At 33.3% G+C, this 12,198-nt stretch overlaps 1 protein-coding gene and 1 pseudogene across 1 annotated transcript; both read right to left on the reverse strand.

Moving 5' to 3' along the window:
- Positions 19-3,317, reverse strand: LOC104779729 (protein NSP-INTERACTING KINASE 2). Its single transcript, XM_010504124.2, has 11 exons — positions 2,934-3,317; positions 2,720-2,852; positions 2,549-2,620; positions 2,318-2,461; positions 2,146-2,217; positions 1,993-2,052; positions 1,718-1,815; positions 1,465-1,617; positions 1,032-1,373; positions 581-960; positions 19-491 (listed from the first exon to the last, which is right to left on the reverse strand). Exons 1-11 carry the CDS (start codon positions 3,085-3,087, stop codon positions 162-164), a joined length of 1,938 nt encoding a protein of 645 aa, XP_010502426.1. The 5' UTR covers positions 3,088-3,317; the 3' UTR covers positions 19-161.
- On the reverse strand, positions 7,701-10,060 carry LOC104779730 (annotated as a pseudogene).

Below are 12,198 nucleotides of genomic sequence, written 5' to 3' on the forward strand. Positions count from 1 at the left end.
CGAACAGAACCGGATCTATAGGATAATTTTTTCGACAGGCACTTAGAAAATATGTCTTACTGACACCAAAACCTGTACAAGATTGTAGCTTTAAAACAAAAATACACAAGTTTATATATGTTTTTGACAAACCCAAATCGATATATATATACGTTCTCTTGTCATCTTGGACCTGATAACTCCATAGCTTGAACAAGCACCGAGGAATCGTCTGTAAGATCCGAATAACGTTCAGAGGAAGAAAACTCGTTAGGTTTACTGTAACTTCTATTGGTTTCTGCTCTATGAGAAGAAGCTTCCCATTTCTCAACAAGACCATCGCCTTCAAGCATTCTCACAACTTCAGACATCTTAGGACGGTGAACCGGAAGATACTGTGTACAAAGCAAAGCCACTTGAACCATCTCTTCCACTTCGATTCCATCGTAGTTGCTCTTCAAATCCTTGTCTACTATCTGTTCTAGCTTCTTCTCTTGTTGTAGTTTCTTCACCTACAAGTAACCCCAAAACAAACCCTAGAAGTGAGTGATTTTGACCTAATTGACTCAAGATAATGTTTTACTACTAATTTACTTCTTACCCAATCAAGAATTGCTCCTCTTTGGTTTGCTGCTTTTCCAAATTCAAGAGCTCTCAATCCAGTAATCAATTCGAGAAGAAGAATCCCGAAACCGAACACATCTGTCTTCTCCGAAGATTGTCCTGTTGAGAGATACTCAGGTGCAATGTGACCAACTGTTCCTCTCACGGCGGTTGTCACGTGCGACTCCTCATGATCCAAAAGCTTAGCCAACCCGAAATCTCCGACAACCCCTTCACAGTAATCATCGAGAAGTATGTTAGCAGCTTTGACGTCACGGTGAATAATCTTTGGATCGCATTGCTCGTGCAAATACAGTAACCCTCTTCCTGCTCCTAATGCTATTCGCTTTCTTGTCCCCCAATCCAATACCGGTTTAGCTGCAAGACCAATCGTAAACCGTGTCAATTCATGTAAAGGAATCGCGCTTAATTAGAGGTGTTTAAATTACCTTTGAGACGAGAAGCGACACTTCCATTGGACATGTAAGGATAAACTAGAAGCCGTTCAGAGGAAGTAGTACATAAGCCGTAAAGACGGAGGAGATTCCTGTGCACGGCGAGGCTTATCATCTCAACCTCAGTCTGAAACTGAATCTCTCCACCGCCATTGTTTACATCCTTCAGTCTCTTGACCGCGATGATGGTTCCATCGTGAAGACAACCTTTATACACATTCCCAAACCCTCCTTTTCCGACAAGATTCTTGCTGCTGAAGTTACTCGTTGCAGATTGAAGTTCTTTGAAACTAAACCTCCTTAGATTCCCTAAACATACTTCTTCCTTGTTTTGCTCTGAAGAAAGTCCAAATTCACATGGCATTCAATAGTTTGTCGTTTAAAAAAAATAAGAAAAAGGGTTTGATTTTTTCAATGTGAAACTTACCATTGATGTCAAAGAATAATACTTGTTTGTTATGTCTTCTTCTCCACCAGAGAAGAAAACCAAAGCCAATGATCAACAAGAAAACACAAGTAAGGCTTAAACCGAAAGCTACCGCGATTTTTCGGTTTTTTGTTCCTCCATCCGATGGTTTATCTAACAAACAACAACAACAACAACAACAAAAAGACCATTTTAGCTTATATTCCATAGGATTCAATTATTACATTCGTTTATTTTTAAAGATTTTACTTACTTTGAGAACTATTCAAGGTGATTGACATTGGCTTAGGTTGAGTCCCATTACAGTCTTTCTCAGTTCCAGTTGGACAAATCTGAGGATTGCCCATAACACTGGATAACAAGTAACACAGACTGTTAAATAAAAAAACTATATAGTATAACTTTGGTAACGTATAGAAGTGGATAAATTACAAAGAAAAGACAATGGAATTTACCATTACACTGTTTCTTTCTCAAAACAGAGTAACAACAGAGCAGACATATATTCTTTCACAGAAATAGACTTACTTGAATGTTTTGGCAAGTGATCTTGGAACTGGTCCACTCAAGTTATTGTACGACAAATCCCTGAAACAAAAATAATTTCGAAATAAATGAACATATATACATAATTTATATATAGAAGAAAATGAAAAATAAAATAAAAGAAAGAGAATGTACAAAAAAGTGAGTTGGGTCATGTTTGCCAATGAGCTTGGAATTGTTCCTGTCAGGCTGTTATTATTAACCCTCCTGCTCCACAATTTTCAACACAAAGACAATCTTTCCATAAATACTTTTATAAATTATAAATATATTATGAAAAGATTTAAATAAATGGATAAAATCTTACAAGTACTGAAGATTTGTGGAATGAGAAAGAGTGAGTGGGATTTGACCAGTGAAGTTATTGGTAGAGAGATCAAGTGTTTTGAGTTTCATCAATTTCCCAATCTCATGAGGGATATGTCCTGTTATGTAATTGTTCTGCAGTAGCCTGCATCCAAAAACAAAACACAAAATGAGAACATTATAGTAAATAAGAGATGAAGAAAGATATTAATTGCTTAAAGAAAACACTTACACAGTCTGAAGATATGTTAAATTGCCAATACTTGATGAAAGAGTTCCTGACAAGTCCTGGCTTGGAGCTCCTCTACATACACATATAAGTAAAAACTTGTAAGCACGTGCTTACACATATGTGTGTTTGTGTATGTGTTTTGTGTGTGTGTGTGAGACTGTGAGTTCTTACAGGCTTAAGACAAAACCATCAGGAGAACAAGTGATCATGTTCCAGCTACATGGATCAACTGCTGTGTCATCCCAATTCATTAGAACTCCATGAGGATCAATCAGTGAGCTTTTGATTCCTATTAAGGCAAGAACTAAAAAAAAAAGGAAACATGTTTTAGAAAGAAAAACAAAAGACAGAGAAATGAAGAAAATTATGTTTTGATGAATGTTACCTTCATAGTTAACACCTTTGTCAGTGAGCTCTGCAGAAGAAAAAGAGAGGAAACAGATAAAGAAGAAGGTTAAAGAGAACAAAGCACAACTCTTTTTGACTTCTCTTGTTCTCTGCATCATCTTTGTCTTAGTCAAAGTTTGTTCTTCTTGCATCAAAACTTGAGATTCTTAATCTCTCTAAGGTGCAGAGTTTGACGTTTCTTTCTCTTTTGTATATGAAATATTCAGCTTTCAGTTCCTTGTCTGGAGGTTATTAGGGAGAAAGATGGAACAGAGGATTTTGATTTGGAAGTGTATGTGACTGAGAGTGAAAGAGAGAGAGAGAGGGAGAGCGAGAGAAAGGCAAAGATTTGTCTGCCAATTATTATTATCTTATGGTCCTTTAGACTGTAAACTGGAAAAGGTCAGAAAGAAAAAATATTTGGTAATGTTTTCTTTGTATTGTTTCAAGCATATGAGAAAACATAATTCAGATAAGGTTTTTGTGTGTTTTTTGTATTAGCCAATAGACTTATCTATGAAATACAAAACTGGTTTAAGTTACAATCATAAACACAATAAGAAAACATATCAATATTGTAATGCATGAAAAAAGTGATGAAATATTAGTGTACTATTTATTCTCTGTGTTATAAATGAATGTTGTTTAAATCATCTCATTGACCAATATCAATTATTATTATGTCTAAGAAAAAGATTATACATATATCGATCCACAATCAACTATTTTAGAGAAAAAAATCATTTTATTGGTGTGGACTAGTGGACTTAACAGCCTCGATCGTTTACAAAAAGGATGATGCTACCAAATCGAATATGTTCCAAAAACTAAAAAAAAAATATCAAATTATATGTTGCTAACCCTTTAGACTTTCTTTTCTTTTTGTAGAAGGTTCAGTAATTAACATGTTTATCTCTTTTTGTAGAAGGTTCAGTAATTAACATGTTTATCTCCATCAGTAAGTAATGTATTTGTTGGATTCCAAAGCTCTGGTTGTTCTATGTCTAGAGGATTAATAGGCTCAACCTTCTCGGATCTAACTAGGACGGCAACAAACGATAAAATAGGGTATTTTGGGATAGAAACAAACATATGAACGTAAAATATTAAATTGGAGCAGCCGAGCAGGTATAAAAGTGAATTCATGTGGTAAGCATTGCAAGCACCATTATTAATCTGTTATTTTATTTACTGATAAAACTAAGTAAGTGGCCTCGAAAGAATAAAGTGTGAAAGACTCATTAATCATATATATTTGATTTATAAACATATTTTTCATATACATTTTTTTGAAAGTGTGAAATTATTTTGATGTAACACAAAGTGAAGTAAACTGTGAATGATATAGTGGGACACTCGTTGTGCCGATGAGAGACACTGTGAGTCTGTGACGGGTTTTTTTTTCTTTCTTTCTTTTTCTTTTTTTAATGACTCGCTTTAATTCTGCTTTTATTCCCACTAATCACTCTATATAATTAATTCTTAATTCAAATTGTATTGAAATTTGTTGTTCTTATTTTTTTCTCTTTTTCTATCTAGAGTATTCTCTGAATCCGTTTAGTTGTCAACCATTTTTATAAACAGTTGATTTAAAAAGATTTAACGTACCATGTGCTACTGCCAAATGGATGGTTTTTTAGTTTTCGTTATGTCAAATGCATATTTTAACCGGTGGAATATTATGAGGTAACAAATATAAATTATGTTGAGGGGCAGGACTAAAAATTATTAATAATATTGAAAACACATATGATCAAAATGAAGTTAAAATGAGAAATTTTCAAAACTCGAAATGCGAAAAGAAGAATCAATGATTGACTACTTAACAAATTGGTCCAAAATTAAAGAGAAATATTAGAAGAAAAAAATAAACAATGAAAATAGCTTCCCTAATACTTATAAAGTTATAATATACTGTATAATAAATATACATCATAGAATATCATTTATAATGAAACTAAAAGAAAAAAAGAAAAAAAAAAGGTATTAAGCTTCTTTGGTTGGTAATTGCTATGGTTTATTTCGGATAAACCAGTTTTGTGTGTCTGATTATTTTATAGGAGTCTAGCTAGTATTTACAACTCACTAGTTAGTAGTTACTACTGCTCAAAAAATGATTGATTTCATTATGAATTCAAGTCCAACAACGATTAATTAATTAATTAGATAAAGAGAGAAAATATAAGCTTAAAATATTTAGAGACACTAAAATCAAATCTTTGGCTAAACACAGTAATAGTCAACAGACAAGGCCACTTTTGAAAGCACAAAAGCAAACTGCTTTATAAAGCAAAAGCTGTTCTCCTCTATCTTTCATCATTACACTAATTTCTTAGTGCATTTCGCTGATTTCACATACATTTATTTTGGGGGTTTTCAGGGATAATGTTTGCACAAAAAAACCTGAAAAGATGAATATGCATGTAATGTGTCATGATTTGTATGCCGTGTGCATGGATACACGTGTGATACTATTCTCTTCTGTGTTAACATAACAAAATGTTCATTTCTTCTTCATCATCATCAATTACTTTGACCACGTCTCACAAACTTGCAACCGCATTGCAACAATTTTGTGTGCATAGTAATGAGAGATAATGATCGACTGTACATTATGGATATTAGTTTGAATTTCTTTTTGTTTTGAAATCTCTGACAGTTATAAAAACAATAGTGACTGATTGATATTTACTTATGATTGGTTAATTATTTTGTTGTAGTTATGTGTTCTTTCCAAAATGTTAATTTGTGGTGAACACTTCCATCATAATAGTTTATGGCAAAATAAATATGTATATATATATAGGGTTTGAATTCAAAAGATGACAATATAGTATGATTATGAAATTTTTTCTTACATAAAAATGGTTAATATTAAATAAATTATGTTATTGGTTTTGTCTCTCCAAATCAGATGAAGTCTTTATGGTTTCATCCTATAGCATAATCAGAAGGGAAAAATATAATTTGCGTATGACAAAAAAAAAACAAGTAACAAAAGTGGGAGTAATCACCAATCAACATATCATATTCCTACTACTTCAAGTTATATACACCCTCAAATCAAATGACTGGCGAATAATTATACTATAGCTAGACTCATCCCGTACAATATGTTTTCTATAACATTTTCAATCTTATTTCTTTATTCTGTATGAAAAAAAATAGATCATATAATATATCTTACGAGTTGATTCATGACATTGTAAAAGACGTTGAGGTGTTGTTGCAATTGTAATCTAGTTCTTGGATTTGTCTAGCTTTTAATTTTAACATTGTTAATAAAATAAAAATCAAATACCTTACAAATATAAACGACTCAAATTTTTGTACGTTCATTGAGAGAGATGTAAAAAAAGTAAAACCCCACTTGTGTCTCTTCAATCATATAATGTTCTTCACTTGTTGTTCATTTCATTACCCCCACCTTTTTGTTACCCTACCTTTATGTGCTTAATGATATACTTAATGAACCGGAACATGTAGCTGTTGGGAAAATATCCACTGGTCTGAGGTTGGATAACCAAGCAAGATCTAGAAGCCTCAAGAATTAGCATTCGCTTCCCAAAAAGACTCATTAAAGATCATATGATCTCTCCATGAGATCCAAAGAAAACATTGCTTGATACGTTAAAGTCGTCCGGTATGATATGTACGGAGAACTCTTAGATATCTTATTAGTAGAAAAGAAACCATTGAGAGACCAAACCAAGTCATGTTGATGTCAATCCTAGCATAGACAGTTGAGTGAGTACCAATTCGACGCATTTTAGCTGGAATTTTGAGTAGAGTTTTGGTACATGCCTAAGCAATAAGTGTCGTCAAAGTTATGAACATACATCTTTTATTCATGGGTCTACACTCCGATCCTTATATTATTCTAGTTTTGGTTTCATATTACCTCAATTGTGACCACAAGAGAAAGAAAGAAAAAAAAAATAAAGAAAAGGTAGAATAAGTTCTTAGCTAAAAAGTTGGATACACGAAAGCAATTAGGACAACTCACAACCTTATATTATTTTTCTTGATTTTCTTTACTTTAGTGCCTGTATGATGGTTACATACTTTAGACTATTAATAGTACTTGTTTAATATTTCCTATTATTGTTACTAGACTTTAAAATCCACTTGATTTACATAGTGCATAGTATAACAGTAATTTGTACTTGTTAATTCAGGATTCCAAAAAAGCTTAGCGGGTTTGTATCATCGTAATTAACTCTTAAACTGTAAACAAAAGTTTACGCTACAAAGAAAAAAAGAGAGGTTAAGATTTGTAAAATAGTATTCGCCAGTTAGAAAGGTTTTCCGAACTTAGATTTTGACGGAAGACATAGTTCATTTCACATCCGATAACAAATTTAAGAAAAAATGAGAGAAACAAAGACAAAACAAACCAAAATACTTTTTCATATTATCGACATTAAAACTGGCCCCCTAAAGATCCTTCAAGGTTAATAGAAAATGAAACTGGTACATGCATCAAATATTTTCAGGGTCAGATCATTGATAAAAGTTGTGTCTGGCTAAAACCAATTCGTCATATACTTTTTGTATGATTGTATTACTCATCAAGAAAATGACATTATGAACAATGTGTACACATCAGTTACCAATGTGTCACTAAATTCATAACATGAGCAGGGTTTAATTAATTATGAACAATTGACATTATTTATTTAATTGAACAAAGTATACATAAAAGATTAGAATCTAGAAGCACACAAGACTAATAGATATCCAAACTTAAACACAACAAAGCATAGAACTTATTAACTTCCTGGTGCAGCAACCAGAGATGAGAGAACATAACAATTACGAAGTTCAAAAACACAAACACAGACAAGAACTGCTTTCATGAGAACACATAACATGTTCTCTCTTATTCTAAAACAAAACACAAAAGATCCTTAAAGAAAAGCTATAAATCTAGAAATAGATTCACTCTTCTTCTTTAACAACTTCTTCCTCTTTCCAACAGAACCCAAAAGTAGATTTTGGTGAGCCACATTCAACAGTCTTAACAAATTTCTGGTAAAGAACCGAATCTCCAAGTCCAAGCTCCTCTAGTCCTATCTCTTGGCTCAAGTATCCCTTCACATCAACTACACAATCACGTGCCAATAGCTCGGTTCCAAGATTAGCATGCACCGCTACAGAGAATTCCTCCGGTGCAAAACAGACCAGAACCCTATCCACCAACTCTTTAATTTTCAAAGCTTTTAGATCATACCCAACTGTTTCAAAACTTGCATAGCTAAAACCATCTTCCGGGGTCACATGGATGGTCGAAACCGCATCTTCTTCAATTGAATTCATGGACTAACCGCATGGTTCAAAGTAAAAATCGCATATTTCAGAGCTAGGAAGGATGTTTCTAATCCCAGAGCTAATAGTCATCTCAGAAGCTGAAACAGAATTGGTTTTAAAGAACACCGAAGCTTTCTTCTTGTCTAGACCAGTCATGCACATCTCCAACGTGTACGCAGGTTTGTCACAAACCACAGCAGAGGAAGCAGAGTAGACATGCCATCCTCTCTGAAATTTATTATCTAACCCTCCCATCACAAAATCTTTGCTTCCTGCATTGAGAAGCTAACCAAAATAGCCATCAAGTAAAGCAACTTCTTCTCAGAAGCTATGGTGAGTAAGATTGAGCTCTTGGGAAAATAAAGCTACCACGAGTGTAGCGGACAGATTTGACTGTAAGAGAAAGTGAATCAGCTAGCCTAAGGATATGCGGGATAAAAAAAAGAAGCTTTGTAGTCCCACATGTTTTGATGATGATCTTGTAAGGATAGACAAAGAGACTAGACTCAGAGAGCACGTAACGACGTAAGAGTCTACGAAAGAGTTTGAGAGAGAGGAAACGGCAGTGCATTCAGCTGGAGTCAAGATCTCATCTAACTGGGATTTAGTAAGAGCACGTAGACCCTTTCCTTGAGGATCAAGAAAGACACTAGGCTCAAAGAATGAGATTTCGAGCCTTTCTCAAACCCTTCGAAACCAATAGTAGAGATTGCCATTTTTCAAGAAATGTAAAGAAAACAAGAAAAAACGAAAGAACGCGAAAGCTAGAAGAACGTTGATCAACCACAGTTATAAAGTGGTTAGGAGGAAAACGAATTGAGCAATATCAGGATGGTTTGCGAGTGATTTGCATTAGAAAAACCAAACAAACAAGAAAAAAATCAATACAACAACAGCTTTGCTTCTTCAAGTGAATACACTGAAAACAGAGAAGTAAACTCATGTTTGAGTAAACAGAGAAGAAGTAAAGAATACATTGAAAAGAATCAATACAACAGCTTTGCTTCTTCAAGTGAATACATTGAAAACAGAGAAGTAAACTCACGTTTGAGTAAGCAGCAGTTCTATATTTCTTGATACCACCGTTTGGTCTAACGTCTTCAATGCTGTATCCAAGGGGAGCTTAGTAGAAAAGACTGTTACTACTACTACTATTACTAGACTTCTTTTTACCGCTTTTAGTCTCCATATCTCATTACCTGTCAATGAATCATGTAAAGAACAGAGCAATTAAAAAAACCTGAACTTTGTTTCAGATTAGACCAAAGTCCAAACTCAGATACAAGTTTTGCATTGAAACCATTTCAAAGGCCTCAAAAGGATAAAGCATATCAAAAGGATCTTACTTGCTTTTATTGGTCATCAAATTCTAACATGTTGCCTAATAATAATAAAAAAAACTGAATCGAAGCATAAAGGTGGAACCTTTAGAATCACTTTGAACAAACCCTAAACTCATAAAAAGGCGATTCATTGAAGAAAGATACTTACACGTCAAGAAAAAGGATTGTTTAAGTTAACAAACCAACAAATCTGATCAAACCCTCGAGAGCCAAATAACCTGTAAACGACGATACAAACACACAAAACAGCAAAAGCATAAGTCTCGATCGGACTCAAGAGAATGATCAACGAACATTTTCAATATCCAGATCGAGAAATCAGAGAGACAATAATATAGATTTACCCTAATTAGATCAAAACAGGACGACAAGAATCGGATTCGATCGGGGAAAAAAGAAAAACAAAAATTATCTTTTCGACGTATGAGGTTCTATAAAAACATAACAAAGAGGTTTTGATTTTAGAGTCTTCTAACAGATCTACCACCTTTCAAAACTTTTGTTCTACTTTCTACCACATTTAATAACTCCTTTCACCCAATACCACAGTCTTATAAGAAAAAAACAAAAATGTCACTTGTTTAATTTTATTCATTTCACAATATAAATACAAACTCTTGTCTATAGTTCATTCGAAATGATGAGGACTTGTCCATCTTGCGCACCATGTGTACTCGGAGAAGTACACTTACCACTTATGGTCTGTTAACATGGCAAAGTGGACAAGTCCTCATTATATCGAATCTAACAATAAACAAGAGTTTCTTAAGTTGTCTACAGTGTTTGTACCAGGAATTGCACAATACTAAATAAATAAAATTTTTGAGAAGAGTGGAGCTAGTCCTTTTATTAATGAGAATTTGAGGTCGTCACTTGCAAAAAGTCAAGATTAAGTTCGTCAGTTTTCAGGAAAACTAACAAACAGAATATTGACGAGCTCAGAAGTGGAAACGAATTATACAAAAGACAATAACAGTAATCGATGCAAAGTATTGCTCTCTGGGTGATGTCCGGAGATCAGGATGGTGATCCCAATAAATACTCTCTCCTTTTATAGCAGACTGTTGACCTTGGGTTTCCTAGGGTTTTCAGTGCGGATTTCCGAAATTACCCTCCGCGGAATTTGGTAGACCTTCTCTCAGAGTTGTCGGGCTGAAATCAGAACTTAAGAGGTTTAGTAAGTCTTGTTGGGTCGAGTGGCATATTGGAGGCAGCCCATATCCAATATACAGAAACATCTTGTACTTTGTAGACAACATTTTGGTCTGCTAATTCTAGTCCACCATATCAACTTACTTTGTGGACAATTTATTTCGACCTTCTCTTTTTTTTTTCTCAGTTTTTCCTACCTATTACTGATTCCTTTAGATTTACTTGATGGGATTAAAGACAATTGCTGGTGGTACCAGATCTGAGTTATTCTTGACAGAGAGTGTGTTGGTTTCCAAATCTGTCCTTTTTGCAGGAAATTATAAGAAGGACAGTTTAGACATTTGAAGTATCCCATGTGGTATAACGGAAAATAGTTTTCTGTTTGAGGTAGAAGTGGAAAATTTTATATCAAATGTGGTAGAATATACTAAAATCCTTTGATTTTATAGTCAAATGCTAGTAAATTAAAATTACGTATTGACCCCTTATTTCATGACCAAAATAATAATTATTTCATTTTAATGTATCATAATCTTGGTATTAACGTTACATTGCGAAAGTTAGGAAAAAAAATTACGCAATATATAGAAGATTTTTATATTAATTTTTTATTAATTGTTTTTCTGAATTAGAGATATCGAATGTAATGTCAAATTATTATTTAATAACTATGGATTTTAATTATATGAGATACTTTGGAAAAAAAAAATCTAGATTAGAATTTACTATTTAGAAATCAAGTTGATGATATATTGTAAATTTGTAATAGGTTAGGAGTTAGGAATTCCATACTCAACCTACATACTTTAGATTCTTTTAAAAATATATCTATAATTGTTTTGTGTGGGTCTAAAGTGTTTTATTTATAATTTTTCAACAGTGATCTATAGAAAAGATTGGATGATAAAATCAGGTAACAGCCAAACAACTTTTGTAACCATGAGAGTATTTGGGATAGTAATGAAAACAGGGTCTACGAAAGCTTCTTCAACAATTTGGGGATATCATGCAAGATCATCACATCAAATCCACGTTAATGGATTATTTAAACATGCATGATGTTTGATACATTACAATTTACAAGTTAGCTGCGCTATTGTCTTCAATGTTTATAACTTTATATTGCTCACAAAATCATTTTCATCTACAATACATTACTAATGTTTCAACAAGCGATCACAAATTGAATTCTGGTTCTGTTTTAATTACATGGAAAAGGCTCATCGGCTTAAATAAAAAGCCCAGTCCAGAACAATAGCCCAACAAAACAAACACGTGATTAAGGGGCAGGTATTGGTTTAGGATTTAGAAAGAATTTTAATGATTTTAAAAGTTAGGTAAAATGTGTTGTTATTCAATCAAGACTTTTAAAAACTCTTTAAAAATTTTGTGTTATTGGTTGTGGATTTGCAAAAAGTTATCTAAAATCTTGATAAATCTAGTATTATTGGATTAAGA

Source organism: Camelina sativa, chromosome 4, assembly GCF_000633955.1.
Source record: "Camelina sativa cultivar DH55 chromosome 4, Cs, whole genome shotgun sequence".
Lineage (NCBI taxonomy): Eukaryota > Viridiplantae > Streptophyta > Magnoliopsida > Brassicales > Brassicaceae > Camelina > Camelina sativa.

What these genes read in the sequence shown, in the direction of transcription:
- LOC104779729 (XM_010504124.2), bottom strand. Translation starts at nt 3,087, where the DNA reads ATGCAAGAAGAACAAACTTTGACTAAGACAAAGATGATGCAGAGAACA. An exon ending in TCCACAAATCTTCAGTACTT is followed by an intron (nt 2,218 to 2,317) that starts GTAAGATTTTAT and finishes ATTGTGGAGCAG; the next exon opens with GAGGGTTAATAATAACAGCC. An exon ending in TCACTTGCCAAAACATTCAA is followed by an intron (nt 1,816 to 1,992) that starts GTAAGTCTATTT and finishes CTTGTTATCCAG; the next exon opens with TGTTATGGGCAATCCTCAGA.